At 45.3% G+C, this 24311-nt stretch overlaps 2 protein-coding genes across 5 annotated transcripts in view; both read left to right on the top strand.

The window, feature by feature from the left end:
- LOC148672780 (ran-binding protein 3-like) overlaps window positions 1-7696 on the top strand; it is a 29595-nt gene extending 21899 nt beyond the window's left edge. For both annotated transcript variants that reach the window (XM_088628689.1, XM_088628690.1), the window contains exons 11-15: window positions 585-706; window positions 1386-1506; window positions 1939-2081; window positions 3067-3262; window positions 5121-7696. In XM_088628689.1, coding sequence (XP_088484815.1) covers window positions 585-706; window positions 1386-1506; window positions 1939-2081; window positions 3067-3262; window positions 5121-5164 — 626 coding nt within the window. In that variant the 3' untranslated portion in view covers window positions 5165-7696. The remainder of the gene's footprint in view (window positions 1-584; window positions 707-1385; window positions 1507-1938; window positions 2082-3066; window positions 3263-5120) is intronic.
- A 1882-nt stretch (window positions 7697-9578) lies between these two features.
- Window positions 9579-23461, top strand: nadk2 (NAD kinase 2, mitochondrial). Of its 3 annotated transcripts, none has more exons than XM_088628692.1 (13): window positions 9579-10023; window positions 10294-10531; window positions 12327-12415; window positions 13492-13580; window positions 14522-14603; window positions 14918-15001; window positions 15606-15742; window positions 16324-16411; window positions 17034-17129; window positions 18147-18202; window positions 18285-18338; window positions 18880-19003; window positions 19512-23461. In XM_088628692.1, exons 2-13 carry the CDS (start codon window positions 10328-10330, stop codon window positions 19648-19650), a joined length of 1242 nt encoding a protein of 413 aa, XP_088484818.1. In that variant the 5' UTR covers window positions 9579-10023; window positions 10294-10327; the 3' UTR covers window positions 19651-23461. The 3 variants fall into 3 exon arrangements, with proteins under 3 accessions (XP_088484818.1, XP_088484817.1, XP_088484819.1); XM_088628691.1 differs by having other exon boundaries at window positions 16986-17129; XM_088628693.1 differs by lacking the exon at window positions 9579-10023 and adding an exon at window positions 10614-10708 and having other exon boundaries at window positions 10393-10531; window positions 16986-17129.
- The last annotated feature ends 850 nt before the right edge of the window (window positions 23462-24311 follow it).

Below are 24311 nucleotides of genomic sequence, written 5' to 3'. Positions count from 1 at the left end.
ACCTTGTACATCCTAACCATGTGGTTAGGCAACACATACAATACTTATTTACTTGATATAATATATGCTGTTCAGTCCTACAGCATGCTATATCTTAGCTTTGAGTAAAAAAAGTATTTATATTCTATAATAATGGAGTTTGAATTTAAGTAGCCACACCACAATTGTCCATGAATGTGCACAGCTAACCACAGTATAACTAATATATATTAGCATATACTAAAAACCAGAGGTAACAAGACATTTTGTGTGCTCAGCAGTCAGAATGATTACAATGCACGGTGAATTCACATCAGATTTTAGAAGAGGCATGTCCCATTGTAAATAAACTGCTCATTGACAGGAAGGAAAAGGCCATCCCATCTAGCAAATGACAGATTTTTAGCACACGCCTGCATGCTGTAAGACAGGTGAAGCATGCATTTTTAAAGGCAAGATGTGAAGGGGAGTGTGTGCCCCGCTGAACAGCCTTTATTACTGACGTTCATTTCTGACGCCAGCTGGCAGGGGGCGCCACTGCTCTCGGTCCTGGCCACGAGTTGAGCCCTGGTGCTAAAGCTGTCCCTTCCTTGTGCCCCCTGCAGCGGTTAGGAGGCGCACGCTGAGGGAGTCGGCAGCCGCCTGCACTGCGGCCAGCGGGCGGAGGTGCCTGCTGAAGAGGGTGAGGGTCTTCACGGGAGAGGAGCTGGAGAGCAACGTGGTGCAGGTACGTCCCGTCAAGAGCTGGGACACATCTCCCTGCCTCCCCTCAAGCTTTAGTCACAGCGCATTGTAAGATCTTATCCATCTTCTGTCCTACCGCTTGATCCAATCCAGAGTCACAGGGATTCCCAGCCCAAATAAGTTATCGCAAGACAAAAAGAGGAGTTCACCCTCAATCTCTTGTGATTGACCAGTAAAAGTCTTCTACCGTAGAAGCTTGGTAGTCCTGTGACATCCCTGGATCCTTCCCTGAGTTGTTTTTACTCTAAGGCAGACTGAAGTCATTTATAAGCACAGGACATGTGAAGCGCTTCATTGTCTTTCAGGTGCTGGGTTACTTGCTTTCTGAAGGATATCGATCCCCTGTCCACAACAGTCATTCAGGCTTGCAAGGCAAAGAAGCCCTTTTTAGGAGAAAGTCATGTACTGATTCTCCTCAGTAAAACACAGTTTCTTCTCCTAGTACATGTAGTACATCTCAAACAAGTGCCAAGAGCCAGTGTAGAATAGGCTAGTGTCCTGCTCCTCATGGAGGGTGTGTTGAATACTCCTGAGAAACCCTGAATTTGACCGTACCCATTCCAAACCACCAGACTGCTGATGTCTGGGATGCAGTAGGTGGCACGCTGTTTTAAGTTTTGGTTTTGATTTTTCACAAGTCTTGCCCTTCTGTGGGGTTTCAGATGACCTGCAAGCTGTTTGTGTTTGAGAAGGCGACGCAGTCCTGGCGGGAGAGAGGCAGGGGAATTCTGCGGCTCAATGACTTGGCTGCCGAGAGGCCAGGCAGCTTCCAGTCACGATTAGGTACAGTAAACTGCAGGGCTTCTGGACCTTTACCTGCTAGCTCTCGCTCCAGCCATCTTCTTAATTGCTTGATTAAGACCTTCATTAAATGAAGAATTATTTTCTTACTCAGACATTTTGTTGCTTACATTTTTTTAGGTTTAAAATTTGTTAGCACCTGGAAATCTTTAGCAAAAAAGGATAAAAAAAATCCAAGAGACCCAAACAATTAGGGTATTAGTTAATTTGTGACCTGCTTTTCCAGAAAGTCTTCCTGAAGGTAAACTTTGAGTGTGAAATTAGTTATGTTACAGACAAGCTCAGAAAAGAGTTCTTTCAAAAAGCTAGTGCCAGTGTTTTGTTTTTCTATATTGCTTTTTCTAATGTGGCTCCTGTCAGTGAGCATAATCCCATTCCGGTTCGTTGTCTGAAAACGCCCTATTCCCCCTGCAGTGATGAGAAACCAGGGCAGCCTGAAGGTGATCCTGAACTCCAAGCTGTGGGCTGACATGCACGTGCACAGAGCGAGCAGGAGGAACCTGCAGCTCACCGCCACCGAGCTGGAGGAGCGCTCTGTCCGGATCTTCCTCGTCCAGGTGAGCACCAGTTGAGGGGCAGGGCCGCAGCACTTCCAAGCATCTTTCCCGGGACAAAGCAGAATTAAATGTTTGTGTAAGCTTATCCCGGCAAATGCAACACATTCTGAGCTTTGAAGAAGCCTTTGCAAAACTTGCACATATGAACACGCTACTTCTATGTGCTTACTGGATCCCTTGGGTTAGAGAACTGGAAAAACAGCGCACTCATGTGCATCATGGGTATATCTGTCTGGACGTTCATGTTGCACGTGGAAACAGGAGCCCTGGACGTACAGCGGGCGTACGTCTTTAGCCACACTCTGTGATCTTGAGATGAGAGACTGATGTCAAGGATTTCAGCCCAGGAAATGTCAGAGAGTGTAAAGTTCGCCTATTGACCATGTCAAGGCTGGTACAGTGTTACCGGTGACAGGTAGCATCCATGATCACCCTGTCCATGTCTGGGCCAGCAGCGCCACGTTGGTGCCAACTCCTGCAACGTTCAAGCCACTGCTGCAAGTCTCAGCAGTTTCCAAACTGAAATTTGTTTAAGAAATGTTGAAAGTAACATTCAGTAAAGCCTGCATCCCAGAGAAATTTCTACCAGACGAAAGAAAATGTATATGAAGCAAAATCAGTCAGGGTAATAATTTCTGTCATAGCCGATCAAAGTCTGTCTTCTAGCACAACTGTTAGAAATGGAACAACTAAATCGCTAAGGTGAAATTAAGTGTAAGCAACTATGTTTTCTTGGGACTGTTTGGATGTTAACATATATTCCCTGTTCTTTGTGAGTTACTTTCGTCGAAGAGATGAATTACCCACTGTGGCCCAACGTCTCTAAGAAAGCCGTGATGCATACTTGGTCATAAGACCTTTGCTCATTAACAGAAGTGTTGTAACCCGTTGCCCTTGATAAGCAGTGATACAGACATGTCCTGCACAACAGTCTTGAGTTAGGTGGCTGTTGAAGCACTATTTTTGAAAGCCTATTTTTCTGCAGGGCGGCGCCAAAGACATTGCCCGTCTCAACATGGCCATTCACCATCGCCTGGTGGCACTGCGGTGTGCTGGCATGGAGCTGGGGAGGGCGCCCAGTCTGGAGGGGCCAGAGTCAGGACCTGCCCTGCAGCCCTTTGACAGCGAGGAAGAGGAGGAGGAAGAGCAGATACTGACCCATCTGGGCTGCTCCACAGCTGGTAAGGAGGCCTGTATGTAAAATACCGAATTCAGCGCTAAAGCAAATGTTAGGGCGTTCACACGGATTCATGCATTTTGGATGCTGCTGTGTACGTTTGTGGGGGGGTTATGGCTCAGATGAGGCAGGTTGGGCAGTGCCAAGGAGGCCCTACTTTGGACTGGAATTCTTGACCGTACTACCAGCCTCGCGGCTGGGACAGGGAGGGCTTTTTAGCAGGAGGCCCAGGACTGAAAACATGAGGGTGTTGTTTCCAGGAATGAGAAAAAAAACAAGTCACACCCATGAGGGCTGCCTGCACTATGCCAGCTGTGAGACAGTGCCAGTGCCCCTCACCTTATGTGGGTTCTGACATAGGTCGGCAGAGTAAAAGGCGCAAAGAACTGTGCTATCACTCACGGTACTGTGAAAACTGCTTACTTCTAGTAATGTGGTGGAAGGGGTCAGTTTATGACATGCTCCTGTGTTTTTAAAAACCCGGCCTCAGCGTGAAGGCCCTGTGCCCTGCAGCGGCTTGGCTCCTGGGTCATGATCAGTCTGCAGTAATAGGATCAGAGTCATCAGCCAGCGGAAACAGTAAAGAGATGCAGTGTCACAGCGGAGTCGCGGCTCAGTGACTCATGCTTCTCACGTGCGATTTTAAACACTTTAACAAACTGCTGGCTGGGTGAATGGCAGTGAAGAGATGTTTAGGATTATGTTATATTTAGAGTCCCATCCTCCTGCACGTCTCTGCATATTTTAAACGCCAGAAGTGGAACCTTCCCTCATATCTGCATCACCAAAGTGTGTGCGTGTGTGGGGGGGTTATTGACAGGAAACCTAAAAAGGATCGTGTTCAGACAAGTTTAGCACTTTACAGTCTTGTGGGTAATGCTCAAAAAGATGATACGTTGGAAAAACGTAAGTGCCCCAGCGCTGCGAGGCAGCAATGCTAGCCACTGCCCACCGAACTGCCCACAACACATTGCAAACATGCAAAAATGAGGGTTTCTCCAAAATCTGTCAACAGCGCCTGGGAAAAAAACTTAATGATGAAATTTATTGAAAATCATTTGATTAAATAAATCCTGAGGGTTGGATCCAACTTTCTTAGGTGAGCTAATTAATTGATTGTTTTCCCTACGAGTCTTATAATTAATTACAGAGTGAAGCATAACTATAACACCTGTGAAACAGTGATCTCCAAAACCTATGCCACCTCCTAAGATGTACAGTATGGCACTTAATTGGGATTCAAGATTCAAGATTTTTTATTTGCCATATACAACAAGTGTATTGGAATGCTAACTCGTTCAGCTGTACCCAGTAATGGCAGAGAAAATAAAATAGGCACAAATGACCAACAGATATGGTCAATAAAAATTTAGACAATAGATGTTATATATGCAGCCAAGACAGGACATAGTGCAAACAGTGCAGAACCTCAAAGTGCAGGTGCTAATTTGAGCTGTTTGTGATGTGGACTGCTTTTGAAGAAACTGTTTTTGAATCTATTGGTCGGTGTTCTGATACTGCGATACCTCCTACCAGAACCCAGAATCAGTGAAAACAGATCGTGGCCAGGGTGAATTGGGTCCCGAAGTATAGCTCGAGCGCAGCTGTGGCAGCGGTCGAGATACATCCGGTATGGTGCCGATGGAGGGTTGCTCGGTCTCAGTGATTTTCTGCGCGGACCTCACAACCCCCTGTATGGCTTTTCTTTCCTGTACTGTGGCTCCACTGTACCACGCCGTAATACCACCAGTCAGGACACTCTCAGTGGTAAAAATCACTTGTAGGAGCGTGACTTGTAGGACTTTGTGCAGTCACCATCCAGAGGTAAATCATAAGGCACTCTGTTTTTGTTGTTTTTGCAGGAGGCTCAGACTGGAGCTATAGCCAACCCCGGATCCGCTCCTGATGCGTCCTCAGGGTGCGGCGATCCCCGTCACTCTCACACACAGAGCACTCCTGTGATAACCTTCACCGGATCCCGGCTCCAGCCTTCCTTCGGGGCCCGTGCGCGGCCGCGGCGCTTTGGGAAGGGCGGCTGGATCCCGCGGTGGCGGCCAGCTGCCTGCGCCCGCTTGTACCCCCAGGGGAATGTGGAACGCAGATTGGCAGCAGGATCCCCTTCATCCAACGCAGTATCGCAGCTCCTACTGCCTAAATTCAGTCAGAGCCCTCGTTCCACGGGGCATATCGAACACCTGCAGGTGCTTGGAAATGACTCATTTACACTGCTTTGGAGATCGGACTTAGAAGCGCGGCTTCTCTTTTTGTCTTACATCAAGTTTTACTTTGTTAGTTTTAATCTGGGGAAACACTCAGATATTGAATATTCTTGATGATGGTGTGAGGTAGCTTTTGAAACAAAGGAAAAAGGGCAAAAGGGTTTTCTGAAAGAATCAGAAGAAAATGATGTTCATGCAGAAAAAGGAACATTGCTGCATGGTTACTGCAATAGTATGTCTCTCACTACTGAGCCTGGACATTGTTAAGGAGACGGTTTTGGAAGATGTGTATCGTGTAGATTTTTTTGACTACTGTACCTTTAGTATGTATATTTAGTTAAGGAGTGATCTTAAGATACTGTATCGCAGCACTTTTTAAGTTCCATTTTAATGCTTAATTCACACTGTGCTGGACAGCTCCAGTAATTTAGCCAAGATGTGTTCAATGGCCGCTTTTATCAAATTTTTGCTAGAATTGAATTCTATTGCGTTTTTCTCTTACTCATTACTCTTCAGTGCAATACTATTTAAGTGAAAGACTGCTGTTGGCTGGAATGAGCCAATGGCTTCAAAAAGGTACACTGACTCAACGTAGAGGAGTTATTTTGGAAAATTGCCTGTTTTGCCAGAAAATTGAGTTTGAGAATTTTTGGTAAAGATGCACAATGAGTCAGCTGTGTTTAAACAGCTCTCTTGGCACATTTTTCTTTGACTGTTTTTTTAAATGTGAAACAAAAGATTTTGAGGGATGTTTGCCTTCTCTTGGAATGTAGTTTCCTATGTATCACAGTAAACCTGTGCAAAGAAATGATTGCACCTCGTGCAGAGAAATTATTCCCCTGTATATGACTGATTTTGCTTCATATACATTTTCTTTATTTCTTCTGGTAGAAATTTCTCTGGGTTGCAGATGGTGGTGGGGCTGACTTTTTTTTCATAAATGGAAGCTGTCTGTTCAAACAGCTTTTTTAAAATGACAATGTAAATGTAGGCCATAGTTCTCTTCAATGAAAAAACACATACTGTACAACCTGTATACAGTACTCTGCTTTGCACACTCACAGCTTATTTAAGGTTACACAGGAGTGGCCAACATTGACTTATTGCAATATAACGTCAGATATCAGTGTGGATATAGGCCTCTCCAGAATTTTCCTGTTTTTATCCTGAGAGGAGGGGCACCAAACATTCCCCTTGACAAGGAAAGAACAAGCGAGAATTTCCTTTGCTTCTTTATTTGAAAAAGAATAGTGTGTGCAAGTTTGTGAAGGCCCTAGCCTTTCTAGTAACAATTTCAATAACGTATCTCTATTAAAATTGCTGGAAACTGAGTGCGATAAGAGATTGTTCGTTGGCATACAAAGGTGTACTTGATAGGTGGATATGTCCAGTAACATATTTGTTGTTATATCATCTGACAGCACTTCACAGTCAGTCTTCCTTCTGTAAGAATGCTTTTCTTTGATGCTCTTGGGTCTTTCAACTACCTCTAACATCCCAGGGGAATGACTGCTGGATTAAAGGTGACATTTTCACTCAGAAGGGAGCTCTTATACTTCTATCTGTCTGATAATGTTTGGCTGAGTCACACAGCATTCTTGTCACCTTTGTGCTGGTTTCTTGTTTGGGTTTGAATTCAGCCTCACAGATGGATAAAAACAGTCTTTGTTCTCTGGTGTTTTACTCTGTGTTAGGTTTAGACACACCTGTAGGTTATTTCACTCACAGACCCATGAGACGTTCCAGGACAACTGCAGCAATCTGCATTCTGGGTCTTATAGATAAAGTGGGAGGTGTTCCAGGTTCTTTTTCATGTTTTACTTGTTCTATTCCAAGTGAAAAATGCAATTTGCATTTACTTTTTAATTTTAAACACGTTTAAGTGCTATCATGTACATATAATACTTAGGTTTGGCTGTTCAGCTGTATTTGCACAGGAAGCTACGATTGTAATTCGTGTAATTTTAATATTTTAAAAAAACAGAATCAGTCTATTTTGTTTTAAAAAGTGAAAAGAAAAATTGCCTTAATTTATCTATTCAAGATGTGCTCACAAAATGAACTAAGGGTTGATAAGGACATTTTGATATTTTTATGAATGTATTAATTGGGCTAGGTTGTTCAATAGTTTCTGAAAACAACTCAAGAGCAGTACCAGTTTGTATGCTTTTTTGTTTAAAGAAATGCATTATAAATAAAGTATGTATTTATTAGTCATGTATTGCTGTATGATTCATAATGTTATGCACAGAAGTTAACATACAAACCACACACTGTCGCACCCTGGTGACTGTAATTATGGGACCGCCTGGAAATATTGCTTGAAATCTGGCTATAACATTCAATGCCCATTTTGCTAGAAACACTAGAAATAAACCTCAAGAGGTTAACGTTCTTCATCTGTGCACTTGCCATGGAAAGTCTATTTCTCAGCAGTGAGGAATGATCAATCAGGACAAACAAGTTACACTGCTTGACAGTGGAAGGGGGGGGGGGGTTACTAATGGCTGACAGCAAGGATGGGGTCTGGGACTCTAGCCCCTCCCCGCACCAGAAGAGCCCACACCCTGCCACAGAGGACAAACCTGAGGCAGTGATGCAAATCCCTACAGCTTGTGAAAGACAGGAGAAATATATTTTTCAGGAACCCAGCACTCACCCTCTCCTAAGCATTAATCACCAACTGATCTCAGTTCCATGAAACATTTTTTGCCATCAGAGGAAACTGTAAATATATATATATAAATGATGGTGGGTGACAAGAACCACCCAGTGAAAGAAGCTGTTAGTTGCTGAAATGGACAATCAGATATTATTAGATGTTGTTGAAGTAGCTGCGTCAGCATGTGTAGGCTGCAAAGGAACAAGTAAAGGTTTATTTAGAATAAAAGAAATGAAAAGAATGTTTCAGCTGTGGAGCCTTCTTCGGGTGTGAGAGAGGGAAATCAGCTCATAAGAGATCTAGAAAAGATTTAGCGGAAGGCAGAGTGGCCCAATAGGCTATGTTCATTATTAGATGTGTACTAGTCAAAACAGTGACAGATGATCATGGTGACACTGAAACAGTATTTGAATTTATGAGCTCCAAGTGGATACAGTAGACATGGCCATTTTTTTCATTTCTTTAATGTATGCAATAGTGACAACAGAAGGACTACAATATGCTGGCTGCGAAACAGAAGCCTTGATATCTGAGGTTATTAACCCTCTCCCTGGTTCCAGGAACAAGGGGCTCTAGTACAGTTTTCAAAACACAGCACCTGTACTGCATTAAGGTGGGCCTTCTGCAAGTGCCACAAAGAAAAAAAACATGCTTAAAAACGAGCGGTCAGCCCACCCATCTAGCTGATTTGGTTCGATTTAGTTAATTTATTTCAGCCAGTCTGAGTCTGGGCACCTTGTTCCACACTACCACCACTCCTTGTATAAAGAAGTGCCTCTTATTCTCGGTTTTAAATGCACGTCTTGAGATTCCAGACCTCTGGCTTGCATATCCCTGTTGATTCTGAAGAAGTTTAGTGAGCCAATTGTGTTCATGTTTTTGATGATTTTTGAATACTCGAATCAGGTCTCTCGTATTTGTCTCTCTTCCTGGCTAAAACGATAGTTCCTTCACCTTGATAGCGTAAGACAGTCCTTTTAAGCTGTAAAGGATTTTAAAGATCAGCATCGTTAAGGTGATCCGCTTAGCTCTTGCCCTTGCTTAAACACCCTCTGGAAAAACGCGTTGAAACTGTTCAGTTCCAAACATTTTAACAAAGACTCTGAGGCAGAAATATCGGAGATGTGCTAGAGCTTCGCACTTGCACAGAATTGCATTTGAGCGATAACGCCTACCTTCAAACCTGCCAAGAGTCTGCAGGGACAGAACTACATGTCTACTATTTCTGCGTCGCGTTTTCCGTGGCGTGTGGAGAAAAGAAGCAGACGAATTACGGGCACTGTGCAGACGTGGAGGCTTTTTCCCCAACACGCTTTCTGAAGGGCATTCAATGGCACATACCCGTCTAATGCCTTCCGGCGCTGACGGAGTTAAGCTAGAAAAGTCAGCCGTTGTCTCCGCCTCTTGACCCCAGCCACCTTACGCATCGGAAGATGGCGAGGGCTGCGTCTGTGGGAGCGTGTGTACTGGGTTAGCCGGAGGATTTGCTCATTCTCCTCTCCGCCTCCTCCTGTTATGAGAGGAAGTAAAAAATTGCGGAGTACTTTACGGAAAGTACTTATTTAGTGGAAAACGAAAAGCGCGCTCATAAGGAGTTTTTTTTGTTTGTTTTGAAAGCTTTTGCCGATTTGGAGAAGATAATACGCCTGCCACTTGTCCCGTATGTGCTAGTAGTTGCACAAGTCATCCAGCATGACCGCCCTTGTGATAACTGCAGCGGTGTACTAGTATTAATAAGCACTAATACTAGCCATACCAGCACCCGGGCGGACGTGTGCTTCAGCGGGTCGGGGCCGCCTGCCTCTGCCGAGCGGGGCTGCGGGCGCCGTGGACAAGCCGATGACCCGATCTCGCGGTGACAACTGGTTTCCGAAGCTACACAAGGTCTGAATGTTGTCTTAATTCTCAGTTGTTGTTGTTTTTTTTTATTGTTCAGGGCCTCCTGTTTAAATACAGAAGCGCTTAGGTGTCTTTATTGGAGATACGGAGCTGATGGGGTGTGCATGTGGGGTAGGGCGGTTGCCTAGTTCTCGGTGTCCGTGATATCGCAGCATAAACAAATCTAAAGAACAGTGTAATAAAGCTGGCTTATCAAACCGAAGTCGCACTCGCACCTGTAATCTGGGTATTCATAATTTTATTTTTTACCCCCAGAAAATAGGCGGGCCAGGCGAACGGGCTCCCGAGTATGAGTTACCGCAAGCTGCTGGGCTTTCTCTTCGGCGTGAAGCCTACGGTGTCGTGTGTCCGCGGCGTGTTTTCCGGGGCTTCTCACGGAAGTGCGGGGTTCACGCCAGCCAAAGTGGCCGTCGTGACCAAGACGACGAGATACGAGTTTGAACAGCAGAGGTACCGGTGCGCTGGGCTCTCCGAAGAGGATCTGAAACACTTGGTATGCGTGACGAGGAAAAGGAAAAAAGGGATAAAATACAAATTATGAGTCGTTTCCTTACTCCAGCTACTTTTATTCTCAGTTTCTATTTCAGGTATTAGCCCATGTCCTGGCGCTGAAGGGATGGCTTGTGTGCAGCTTTTAATTCTAGCTCAGCTCTTAATGGGCTGGAATGAAGTGAGTTCTGCTGACTTAATTGGCCCAATTTACCTGCTTCTCCCAGACTCACACCTGCAGCCGCTTTAAAGAGACCGAGGAAACCAGCAGATACACCTGGCCTCCAGGACCAGGATCGGACAACTCTCTCTTTTGGTTTCTGTTGTTATCCTGAGCAGTCTATTAAACAATTAACTTTATCATTTACTTAGATGTATATAAGATTTGCCATAAGGCCTTTTACAGTTGACTACTCAAAATGTTACTTGGAAAACACTTGAGTGTGATAAGAAGTATTGTAGTTACTCAGTTAATTGGATCAACTGTACGCCCGAGAGCTTAGTTGGAACAAATAAGAAATTTGTTAAGGTGGGCCCTCCAGGAGTCCAGTTTATGACTCCCGTTCTAACAGAAGTGTGTTCAGATTCATGGGAAACCTTTCCACCAAGATGTTGTGTTCAAGGAAATATAGAATGTAGCATTTTCTATGGGCCTTTTCCCTGTGTGCCAGGCCCTTTTGTCACTGTAGTAGGGGCTTATTATAAATTACGCTCTAGTTAGAGAACTGCCTGCGTTGCACGTTCGCTAAATACAATAGAATTGTTTTTACAGATTCTGTGTTGCACCATTGTAAACACCCTTGTGCATTAAACCAGGAGAATCTTTGTGTCATTAATAGTTTTCCATTCGCAAGCACAAGACTGTACACAACCAAAAATCAGAGGTCTGCCTGACCTTCGCTTTAAATGTTTCAGGAACCTAAGAGAGACCTTTGTTTTCTGATGTTGGAGTGGCAGTGCACTGTGTGATGAGCAGCTCTCTTGTCACATGGTTCTGCTTTAAATGGCCAGTAATAAAAATCACTGCTTTAACTAACGAGCTGTAGGTGCACGCCTGAGGTCTTCTGGTAGCACACAGCAGAGAAGATAATCTGGCAAATTTATTTTGGGTTTCAACGCCCTTTTGGCTATGCAGTCTGAAACACACCCTCAGCAAACGCCTTAACCGAGCAGAGCCAGTGTAATGGAGATGTTTGCAAATTGAGATCACTGTTGCTTCAGGGAAATTTGTTAACTTAAGCCCCTGAGGTCTGCTATCCTGGAGGATTTCTCCGTATCTTTCCTCCATCAGCTACAGTCAAATCCCAGGGGGAGGGGAATGTCAGTTTGAACAAGTTGCTGAGAAAGATATGCGTCTGAAGAACTAAAGTGGCAAAGCGCATACAGCAAGGAGTTTCTAATCAAGAGTTGATGACGCAGCGCGGTGCTGGGATGTGGATCCTTTTTAGTTTGGGAGTGCTTGTCTGCTCTCCTGATGAATCAGATGAACCAAAACAGTGGAGAGCCTGTAAAAGAAAAGATTGGTGTTTCTTTTATCAAAAGCTCCATCAGGGCAGCGTGTACAATATTGCTTTTTTCTATAACTTTTTTTTAGTAGCTTCTCTATTTGACCCTCAATCCTTTCATGCATCTTGAAACCTAAACACCTTAAACCTTGAACTGCCTGTTTCCGATTTACTTGTGGGTAGCCATATTGCTGATTTAGCTTTTTTTTGTTACTGCCGATTTTCTCCAGCATGTTTAAAGCAGAACATTCAAGGTCATGTTTCCGTCTTGCTCTCTCTTTTCCTTCTGTGTAGCTGGCTATGAAGGGCTCCAGCTACTCCGGGCTGCTGGAGCGACACAACATCCACACCCGGAATGTGCAGCACGTCGTGGACAGCCTGCGGTAAGAGGGGGTCAGGAAGAGGCTGGAGGGAGGGCGTGATCAGGAGTTGTACCATGTAGCACAGAATCCAGGGTCAGGATAGCGACTGCCCTTCGTTACCTTTCTCCTGCAGTGGAACAAAAGGACGATGGGTATTGAGATACACGAGTACACAGCGTCGCTGCTGAGCAGTTTATTTTGGGCAGGTGAAATACGCTCAGTTTGTTAAAAGGAGGAACAAGATGAATTTGTATACTATTTTTTTTTGTCTTGTGACGCATCTCACACAGATTCGATTTGATGTTCTGTGATTGTTACTGCCTTCATTATTATGCCACAACTCATAACCTGTTCAGCCATTGCGGTGTTTTGCGCACTGTGTGGACAGTCAAAAAGTTTCAAAAGCACTCGAGAAGGCTGATTGTCTGAAGGCAGATGGGTGAAAACACATTGGAAGCACATGCTGTTCTCTAGCCCAGTGATGAGGTGTTGTGGTCTAGCCCAGTGTGAGGTGTTTGCTCTAGAGCTCTTTCTCTTGGATCACGGTGTTATGCTTCTGATTTCCTAGGCATTGAATTTTGTTTGTAGAATACAGCCAGTCTTAAATCGAACATAAGACTTTGTGAAACACCTAAACAATTGATAACTTTTACGAAGGGGCCCTGTTTCTTTTATTGAAGAAAATACATTACCCCTCATGAATTTTCCACTAGTCATTCACAAGGTAAAAACCGTTGGGACTGCTGTGATCCTGCCTGAGCAGCAGCTGAACTGGATGCTTGCTTCCTGCACAGCTGTGGTGTGCGGCATGTCTCTCTGTCTCTCTGTCTCTCTGTCTCTCTGTCTCTCTGTCTCTCTGTCTCTCTGTCTCTCTGTCTCTCTGTCTCTCTGTCTCTCTGTCTCTCTGTCTCTCTGTCTCTCTGAGTTCCCGTTTTTCATGGTGACTTGTGAACTGGGAGACGGATATGCCCCGCTGTGAAATCGGTGGCTCCCTGCTCCTTTGCATGTCCAAATTGGGATGTGATTTTTTGGCAGTGCTGCGGGTTCAAACCCCTAGATTCCAGCGAATGCTATTTTTATTTCCCTGGGTGGCGCAGGAAAGAGGGGATGGAGGTGCGGGTGGTGAAGAGGAGGGAGTATGACGAAGAGACGGTCCGATGGGCAGACGCCATCGTATCCGCCGGGGGTGAGTCGTTATTGCAGCCTTCCCTTTTCACGGTTAGGAGGGCTTGGAGCAGATCAGGCTTACTTTACTCCTGCTTTACTCAGGGGCTTACTTTGGCACCTGCAAGCAGAGTATTTCAAGGAACCCCTGTGAGATCTTGTCGATCTTCCCACGGTCCAGTGGACTGGACTTACAAGCCAGGCCTGTCGAGGTTAAAGCAGAATGTGGGCCGGGACTGTGTCAGTCAGAACCGTTTGTGTCCGAGCTGGGCCTTCGAGTTACAGACGCTCTAGAAAGAGGGCGACCTCTGCTGGCATTTATAACTGCGATGCCCCTGTCCCTGCCTTCTCAATTTTTCAAAAAAGGTTAATGTGAAGTTACACTTTGTACTGCTGCAGCTTTTTAAAAGAATTTTTCCCAGCTTTTAAATGGATGTTGTGGTTAAAGCAGGTAAGTATTTGTGTTGCTGGAACCTCATTCAGTTTTCCTTCCTGCTGTGTGTGAACGTGATCCATCTGCACGTTTTCATGGCTTGCTGAGAGGCCTTGTGGAGGCGGTGTCTCCAGGTGGAAAATGGTTTGGGGGTTAATAATCGAACATGACACATGGGTGGAGACAAACCCGTCGCGCTCGTTCGGATGAGCCCGATGAACATGAAGCGGTAATTCGTGTTGCTCCAGGTTGTCCCTCTACAGAGCTATACAGGGTCACCCTATATGAGGACAGCAGGTGTGCAATAGTGCTTAGGGCTCAAGACTAGGGGGTTGGGGGTTCGTGCTTAATAATCAAGTTAGTGAGACGCTGCTGTTGTACCCTCGAACAAGCACTCCGATAGCTTCAGTAACTCGTCCTGGTGTATACATGGGAATATCTTGAGAGTTTCTCCACTTGCTCATCAGGCTCAGTGTAGGATGAAAATCTGTCTGTCAGGCTACGCTGACCCCATTCCACTTCCCTGACAGGAGATGGCACCATGCTGCTGGTGGCCAGTAAAGTCCTGGACAAGCACAAGCCAGTGTTGGGAGTGAACACTGACCCTGAAAGGTAAGTTTTTCTTCCACTCTGAGGAATGGGCTGGCATGACAAAAATGTCTGAAATGCTCTGCAGTAGATGTCTGGAGAGTCAGGAAACTGCCCATGTCCTAATCACTTATCAATCAGCCAGGCTTTCTTTTTCTGGAGAGCTTTTGAAGAGTATGAAATAGGATTTTTTTTCAACATTAAAAAAAAAAATGCTTGGGTTTTTAGATGTGTATAAACAAAGTCATGCTGATATGCTTTCCAGACTAGTCTGGCGTGGTTGAGTAACAGCAAATGAACAAAGTGTGTATACTGTATGCAGGTATTTTCTGTTGCAGGTCGGAGGGACATTTGTGCTTGCCTGTGCGCTACACTCACTCTTTCCCAGAAGCACTTCAGAAGCTGAAGCTTGGTGAATTCAGGTCAGCAGCCTTCTCTTGCTCACTCACAGTGAGGGATGAGAGTTAAAAAAGGGAGATATAGATTCTGTCTGCTCTCTGCATCCTTACTTCATTTCATTTATCAGGATTTTAGATTCTCTGAAACCCGTCTTCACATCAAGGTACACCTCCTTGTAATTAATTGCTTTTCTGGGCTTGCTTAATTGGTCCAGTTCTACTTGGTTCAGTTTTTGTAAATGATGTCAACAATCTGATTAAGGCTGTTAAGTTGAGACAAGTGGACCTTCAAAGTGACTTTACCCCCCAGGAAGCCCGCTTTGAACCATTGTGCATCACTTAAAATGTTAAAAACAAATTTAGTGCAAGCTGATATTCCCTGTCCTTTGCCTCACCTGTGAATAGCTTTCAGTGGTATGGCCTGACTCTCTATGTGAAAGCCTGTTTTAGAGGTTAACCTGACTGCTACTTGTTCACGAAGAGATGAATCTCATGTAGAGCGCTCACAACAGCTGTACTCTGTTCAGTTTTTTCCAGTTAATCAGTATTTCTCCTGGTACTCCAGTAGGTGTTAAGAAGTGGGAATACCTAGGAATTGTTCTTGCAGCTTAGTCATGGCTCTCCGCAGGTGGCAGTGGCGTCAGAGGATCCGGATCTACCTGGAGGGGACCGGAATCAACCCCACCCCAGTGGACCTACACGAGCAGCAGCTGAGTCTGGAACAGCACAACAAGGCTCACCGGACCAGCGCCGGCTCCAGCCTCTGTACGCCAAATTCAGTACTGCTCCAACTGCTGTACAACAGTGCTGTAACATCTCACTGCGCCAAATTCAGTACTGCTCCAACTGCTGTACAACAGTGCTGTAACATCTCACTGCGCCAAATTCAGTACTGCTCCAACTGCAGTACAACAGTGCTGTAACATCTCACTGCGCCAAATTCAGTACTGCTCCAACTGCAGTACAACAGTGCTGTAACATCTCACCGGGCCAAATTCAGTACTGCTCCAACTGCAGTACAACAGTGCTGTAACATCTCACTGCGCCAAATTCAGTACTGCTCCAACTGCTTTACAACAGTGCTGTAACATCTCACCGGGCCAAATTCAGTACTGCTCCAACTGCAGTACAACAGTGCTGTAACATCTCCCTGCACCAAATTCATCGTATAAGCTCATACTGTATATAAATAATCGTATAAGTGCAGTGGTGCAATTTGACCAAGGTTCTATCGGCAGACTGGAGCATGGGATCTGGATGCATTCACAATTTAAAGAGTCAAGAATAACTTGAAATCTATAACAAATACAGCCTATCGTTATAGCATGTTTTGTCTGACATTGCAGATGAAGAGCCTGAGAGTAAATCAGGTCCACATCTTCTACCTGTCAGAGGACTCAATGAGGTCTTCATTGGCGAGTCTTTGTCTTCAAGGTACAAAAGCAGAAGGCTGTGCTGTCATGTGTATTTGTGAACGTATGCAACATACTGAAATCTTACTCCCGAGTTTCTGCCTGAAGAGTGTAGCTGGTGTCGATTGGTTGTACTCGTATACAGTATATAATCACACACTGACACACGCTGGTCGGAGGCTGAACTCGAAGCTAGAAATACCCATTTGGATTTATGCATTGATTTTCCCTTTGAGGGGGGGGGAAAGAAATTTTGCCTTAAGGTTGTTACATTGTAGAATTACTGTAATTAAATCTACCTTTTGCTGCACCTTTTTGATAGATGGGGGAAGCAGTTTGTGGCACTGGTCGTCCAGAGTGCTGTCAAGATATGGGAGGCTGTACATTTTCTTCCCAATTTATTCAGACTCTGTGATCAGGCTTTTTAAGTTTCTTTAAGGTGAAGAAACTGTATATATAGCAATGTAGGCTGTTTCTGGTAGCATATCATTTGGTTTCAGATTGCAGACTAAATTGTTTATTTGTTTAACCCCCTATTTTGCTGGTTTCCTCCCCCCTGCCCTGCCTGCCTGATATGCACTTTTTGTCTTGTGCAGGGCGCGCTTTAAATCCTTCAACACGCGTCTCCCATTCTCGCTTCATAGGGCCTCATACTACGAGATCTCTGTGGACGACGGGCCCTGGGAGAAGCAGAAGAGCTCTGGTCTCAACGTGTGCACAGGAACGGGCTCCAAAGCATGGTACACAGACCGTCTTGGCCACAGCTGCGTCTGCTCTTGTGGCAAAGTGCTTAAAGTCTCCCTGTATCGCCGGGGTGGCCAGCCCCAGTGCTGGATCAGCAGTTTCTAAACGCTTAGATCAAGCTCATTTTGACCACACGAGCAGGAGATTCGGTCAAGTGAAGCAGTTTAGAGGCCATTTGACGTTGAAGCACCATCATCCTGGTGATATCAAGTAGAGAGTTAGCCATTCCTGACTCAGTGGGCCCGACTCACCCGTGTGAGTTTTTACCCAGTGATGAGCTATCTGACTGGGGCTCCTCTGTCAGTGAGAGCATTGCTGGGCTTCACTGGTGCAGTGTCCCCGTGGGGCTACAGGAGCAGTATCACCTGTATTAGTAATGGGAATCTGCAGCTGCTGCTGTAGCTGTATTTGGTCAATTTAAAAAAGCAGGCAAAAGATTCGAGAACTGTTTTTATCGTTTGTTTCCCTGTGTGCTATAAAAAGAGGTGATGTGTGGCTGGGTGAATGCAGACGGCACTGTGCGTGGTTCTCAGTTTAAGTGTTAATGGGTCTCAGGCAATTAAAAACTGTGCTGCCGCTCACCTGTATTGGTACATAATATTTGTTAATCTGTCAGACCTTGTGATTAGTACTGTTCCTGCATGTGTGGTACACAGAACACCCTTTCTCACCAGTCTAATTTCAATCTCTTGTGGAAAAAGAAGGGGTGTCAGTAAAATATTGGGTGAGCACCAGTTATGGGTTCTGAATCCTAACAGGGCGCCACAATGCTCCTCACTTTATTTATGGTTGCTTATACTCACTGTGTAGTTAATGGCGTGCTTTAAAGGTGATAACTAGTCGTGCATTAAATTTTAATTGCTTATTGCATACTTGTAAAATCTGTAGATGCTAAAGAAATTGTGATGCATCTTATTGCTCACAGTTCTTTCAGGACCTCTGCAGCCTGTTGCGTTTGTGTCCCTTCGAAAGGAAATTTGCCGTGTCAGTTTGCTACTATTTTTTCCGTGTAGGTCCTACAACATTAACAAGCTGGTCACACAAGCAGTGGAAGACGTACTGAAAATCGGTAAGCGAAGAGCACACATCTTGTAAAAGAATGCACTGCACTCCTGAGAGTTTGACCAATTAATATCTTATTTTGGATTTAGGTAAGACGCAGATTGGGCTTGACATTCCTTTAAATCGGAACTTCATTGAAAAGGGTAAGTTTACAGACTTGGATAGATGAAAGCGGGCAATGTTAAGTATTTTGCTTTGTGTTCACCAGCAGGAAGATGAGAGCAGACTACTGTCCATTTCCTTGTACAGAAAGTCAGCCTCTCAGTTGAAGGATCCCAGCATATGGGTCTTGACAGCGTGGCTTCAGATTTATTTGTGAATCCAAGAGAAATCCATATCAGGAAATAATCTAAAATTACTAAAAATAATAGTTATTCTTACTGTTACTTTATCTGGTTTCTGCTTGTCCTTACATTCTCACTGCTGGTTTAGATTTGAAATGCCTGCTGTAGAAGGCTTTGAGGAATATTTCATTATGTATTGAGAAGGCAAAAACAAGCCATGTGTGCTTTGGTTTTCTGGGGCTGGAATCTATCAAAGCAGCTAAACGAAAAGGATGTGACACAAACCTGCACACGCCTCAACATTCCCAAATCTAGAGCGCGTTTGAGTCCGTGCTGCAGTGCGATGTTGAGGGTCCGTTGTGCACTGGCAGTGTTGATGAATGTGCTTGCACTCCTGCAGTGACCAGTGAGTACAATGAGTCCCTGACCTTCAGCCCGGAGGAGAGCAGGCTGTTCTTCAGCGTGCGGGAGCCCATCGTGAACAGGGTCTTCTCCAGCAGCCGCCAGCGCGGTTTCACTACGAAGTAAGTGTGTCCGCGCTCTCGCTGGGCCGCTGCCCCGCCGGCCCCTGCCTGCTGCGTGTGTCCTGAAAAGTGCTGTCCGCAGTCGGGCCAGAACTGTGTTTCATGGTTGTGTAACTGCTTTGTTGAGCCTGAATTGGCTGCCTCAGCCAGAATGTCAGAGCTGGCTCAATGTTCAGGGATCCAGGAGCTCAGACTTGACTCTAAAATCTTCTTACCTAAGACTGGATAATTTGGCACCTCCCAAGTCTCAAGTGTACAGTTTAGAGGCACTCCCCGATAATCTGCCGACTTCTCAGTCCATTTTTAGTCAGGTTTGGGGAAAAATTTGATAAATGACTTTATTTAAACCTGTAGGTACCTTGTCAAGAGCTGCCTGTCACAGGGAAGATATGCTTCTGTCTTTCTCTCTTGAGGGTGTTTTTTCTGGAGAGGCACTAGATAAAACACGTCGGAGTGGTCTGTGAGCCGGTGCGACGCTCTCTCTCTCTCCCCCGTTTCTCACGCGCAGGGTGTGCGTGCGCTCCCGCTGCTGGGACGCCTGCATGGTGGTGGATGGCGGCACGTCTTTCGAGTTCAACGACGGGGCGATCGCCACCATCAGCATGGACGCGGACGACGCGTTGCGGACCGTCGTGCTGCGGGACTGAGGGCTGGGGGCCGCAGGGCGATGGGAGCCCTCACACTGCCACCAGGAGGCCGACTCGAGAAGAAAGGGGGTCGGGGGGCCTCCCCTCTTCCCTGCGCACTAGACTGACCGTTACTTCTCGCTCGGTGCTGTGGGCAGATGGGATCGTTTTTTGCTATTTGAAGCGAGGCGTAGACTGAGGTAGCTGAGTGCAGAGGAGGTTTAACGTCTGCGATTCAGACGGTGCTACATTTATTTTTCACTCACTTTTTGGATTTTTGCAAACCAATTTTTCTCTGTAGCACCTATTGGGGGGGGGGAACTCGTGCTCCTTTTATATATACAGTATAGTGTATATTTTCCACCAGATGTGTTCAAACGGTTCTTCAGGCAGAAAGAGGAGACTGAGGCGTAACGGATTCCCTTTTTCTTGTGTTTCAACTCCTTATCCACCTCTAGGTAGGTGTTTATTCATGTTACCGTGTCCTGTATTAGTTCCAGGCCGGCTTCTCTATAAGCTTGAAATTTATTCCTGCAATTTAACATTGCTGCTTTCTGTCTCAGGGTTGTCCACAGTCACTTCTCTTGAGTTTTGTTTTTCCTCTACATCTTTATTCTCCCCTTCAAGCCCAACAAAAAGGAGAAAGGACAATGCCAAAGTCTGCTTTGGCAAAGTCTGAACCAGGCTACTGATTTCTGGAGGGCCTTTACAGCTGAAGCTGCTCTTTTCTCCCAGTTTCTCAGCTGATGGTACTGCTTCCTCTTTCACGGGCTGACTGAACCTCTCCTCTCCTTCTCTTGACACCACACTGCTCACTGCTCACTGCCTTGTCCAGTCGGGAGCCAGTTGATCTGTTTCATTCGAATTCTGCCTGAATAATGGTTTGAACACGCTTCTAACAGAATCTGAAAAAAAAAAAATGGATTTGGGCTTTTGCCTGAATGTGTACCGTATGCAAACAAGCCTCGTTATCTTTGTAGGCATCAGAATTAATGCAAAAGATTCCGAATATCAACTAATTTAGCTCTGCCAGAATATCTGCACTACTGTGACCGTGCCACATTAATTTAGCCCTGTCTAGGTGAGTCGAATTGTAGAGTATTTCACATTCAGAGCATTGGCAGCAGTCTTTGCGGGTGTCTGAGACAAAGCAGCTAATTTCAGAGTCTTAAGTGCCACAGACTGTAAACCCAAGTGGTGAGATCTCGGTGAGGCATGACGGGTCTGGAAAAAATTTGGATTTTTCTGCTTGACCAGCATACCTTCCGACTTCCGTTAAGCAGCACCTCAGATTTCCTGTCTTTTTAGCACGGGCAAGTCAACATTTTTATGTATTTTAATATAAGATGAACAGGGGATTTCTCTGGCGTTTTTACAGTCAAACTCGGTTTTAATATTGCAGGTAGTTTGGAAGAAAGGCCCTACTTGCAGTCTCCACCTTCTCTTGCAGCAGGGGAATTGGGTTTGTGGGCAATTTCGTGGTGAATTGTTACCAAAATGGAAGTGGAAAGACTTCTACAGAGTGAGAGAAGGGGACACACAGGGAGTAGATTGCTGCTGCTGCATTTTCATGCTCTCAAGCACTAACCCCCGTGAAGTACAGGGAGGAGGACCTGATCCACAGTGCGTCTGCTGTAGGTGACCTTCCAGTAGGGACACCCAGACTGGAGGCAGGGTGGGGCTTGATTTCAGGAACTGCGGGCTCAGATCCATCCCAATTTTGTATGGAGACATTTGTTTTCCCTCGCAGGGCCATTACAGGAGGGCTGTACTGAAAACCCGTTTTAATCCTTCCTTCCTCCTCATGCCACGAGTAACTGGAGTAACCGTGAGAATTCAGAGGGGAACAAGATGTGTAGTAATGAAGCAGTATTCCGTTAGGTCTGCAGGATCTTGTGAGAACTTGCCAGGTCACTCTTAGAACTAGCTTTACTGGGTTTATATTGTATGATAATTGTCAGTATTTTTCTTTTTTAAAGTTATAGGCCAAAGAGAGTTCTGAAATATTAGGTGACGGTGAGTGTGTGATGAGATTCACCAAGAATTCCTTCTTAAAAACTTCTAGTTAAAAAGGAATTCCTTCGTCGTTTATTAGTAGGTCTGTACACGGGGAGATTCCACCAGGACAGCCATTTTAAATCGCGGCCGGTGAACCATTCCCTGATACAGTGGTTCCCTGGTCTCCCTAAACTAATAGGTTCAGTCTAGTTCTATGTGACAGATTCTTTCAAAGGCTGTTGTTTTATTTAAAATCTTAATGTTCCTGTAAAGTTGAAAAAAGAACTGTGAATAATCTGCTTATTAGCCCAGTAAGAGCACAAAGAAAAAGTATTAAATCTATTGCCTTCTTTGTTGTGAGACCGGGACAAGGGCCAAACTGGCACTAGGTGCAGTACAGGCAGTTTTGTGCTTTAGGAACTGTTATACCCGAATTATGATCCATCAAAAAAGCAACTGTTGCTTTTTGCTAAATACGTAAACTTAAACTTTGCCATTCTCAAGTATTGAAATCCCAGCTGAAATGCAAACCATTTGGCGAGTCTTGTTCAGACTAGGATTACTGACCGCTCATCGGTTTCCAAAGCGCACAGGAAAAACTGATGTTCACCTGCCCTCCTTTGCTTTTTTAGGCCAGGGTGTGTGGATGATTGTATTTTTTCTACCATCCTATCATCAGCTGCTTGAAATTAGGTTCAGGCTGTTTGCTTTTGTGAAAAGTGATGCACAATCCTCAGCTAATCTTTTTTTTGTCCCTTTCCCAATGGATATCATGGGGCATTCCAGACAGCTCATCCTGTGAAATCTCCCGTCTGCAGTTCAAGACAAGCCCACTGAGGTGAGGTGAGGAGCACCAGAGCACTGTTAGCTAAAACCAATAGGGATTCTTTCCCCCAGTCGCCACAATCCATCCATTCATTCATTTTCAATCCACTTTATCCAATTCAGGGTGACAGGGAAGCTGGAGCCTTTCCCAGCAATCAACGGGCACAAGGCAGGGCACACAGTGGACATATGCCAGTCCATTACAGGGTCCGTCGCCACCAGTCCAATTAAATTGGTAATTATACTAGAAAGTGTAGAGCTTGTAGGGTGCCAAATGGTGAATGAGTGATCGGTGGGTTTAGGTTCAAGCCACGGCTTTTTTAACAGTCACAAAGAGCTGTTTACAGGGGCGCTTCTTCTTGTCTCCGGTGTCCCGTGTACATAAACTGTTTCACAGCTCATATTTACTGCACCTGTGGTGTTGTTAGAGGATTTTACTTAATTGTCCTTATCAAATGCTGATCAGCCATTGAGGTGCTGTGAGAGCACATGATGATGAATGGGCAGCAGGGCTGTGTTGTACCCCTGTTGAACCCCATTGTGGGTTCAGAGGGCAACACGCTTTGTGTACAACACAACCCCAGTGTCTGGACAAGCAGGGCACTCGTTGCACTTGTTGAAAGTGCCTCTTGTTGCTCTTCTTTCACTGGTCATGAGGGGTTTGGGACGGTCTGTAGCCCCGGGGCTGTTGACTAAGGGTGGCGGTGTATTGTACCTGTTTCTTTCTGTGTCTTATCCTCATGGGCCACTTTTAAAGGGGACACACTATACCATCTGAAGAAACCATGTACTTAAAACATGCGTTTTTCCAGTTTAAAATTGGGACAGCGATACCCAGCGATACAAGTAGGACCCTTGGTAGATTTTTGTGTTAAAAACCCTGGAGTGTAACTAGTGCGCTGATCCAGATTGTTGAGAGACAGACACTGCACTGCTTTCTCAAATGTGCTGCTCCTGTGTCGGTCAACATTTGGGGTTTTACAGAATATTAAATATGCATTTAAGTGAACTTGTGTTGATTGGTATTTGTTCATGAATCTGAGTCAGGGTTTTCTGGTTCCGCATTGCAAAAAAATGTGTCCCAAACAGTGAGGAGGGCTTGGGTGCTGACCTCCTCCCTCCTCCCGTCTTCAGTTGAAGCTCATCTAGCACCTACAATGAGCATTGGAAGGTCTTTGTGAGGTCCACCCAAACTGGATCAACTATAAAGGAGTTCACCCTAGTACACATTGAGTTCTGCAATCTGGGGTTTGAGCCCCAGTCATATCACTATCTGTCTAGGACCCCATTACTGACAGTAGGGTGGGTTAAGTCATGCGGGGCCGTCTGATTTCTCATTGGCCTCTATGGCTTCCTGGGACACCTCCAAGCAACTTTAAATAAGACTGTGTGCGTCTGGTGTTTCAAAAGGTTTAGCAGAGGATTATCGGTTTCCTGCCAGGACTGCTTTTGGTGGACCAGTAGGTGGCACTCCTCCCTCTGAGGCAGGAATTCCACACCAGTGGCCCAGCATGGCTCAGAGCTCAAGAGACTGGCCCGGCTCACAGAAAGTGCTATTGTACTGATCACTCACACACACACCTCTTGGTTTAAGAGCATGCCTGCACACCAGGACTTGAATCTGGACATGGGTGTAGGGCGGTTTAGGCATCTTGTTAAAGCACCTAGTCTGATAGGACAGGAAAACGGCCTGGAATGCTACATTCGTGGCAGCTTTAAAAGATCTTAAACTCTGCCTAGTTAAGCAATTAATTGATCTAACGAAGCCATTCAGATGCTCAACTAGCATGAGAACCAGCGACTGAAGTTCTCTGGGACCAGGGTTACAACCTTGTGCACTTACAGTAGGTGTGCAACCA

This window comes from Lepisosteus platostomus, chromosome 4 (assembly GCF_059453375.1).
Source record: "Lepisosteus platostomus isolate fLepPlt1 chromosome 4, fLepPlt1.hap1, whole genome shotgun sequence".
NCBI classification, from domain to species: Eukaryota; Metazoa; Chordata; class Actinopteri; order Semionotiformes; family Lepisosteidae; genus Lepisosteus; species Lepisosteus platostomus.
Note: the sequence above shows the minus strand (reverse complement) of the source record. Positions and strands in the feature narration are given on the sequence as shown.

Bases quoted from the DNA above. Each gene is read 5' to 3' on its own strand.
- nadk2 (XM_088628691.1), top strand. From the start codon at position 10,328: ATGAGTTACCGCAAGCTGCTGGGCTTTCTCTTCGGCGTGAAGCCTACG. The intron at 12,416-13,491 runs GTAAGAGGGGGT...TGGGTGGCGCAG, and splicing joins CACGTCGTGGACAGCCTGCG to GAAAGAGGGGATGGAGGTGC. The intron at 15,002-15,605 runs GTCAGCAGCCTT...GGCTCTCCGCAG, and splicing joins CTGAAGCTTGGTGAATTCAG to GTGGCAGTGGCGTCAGAGGA.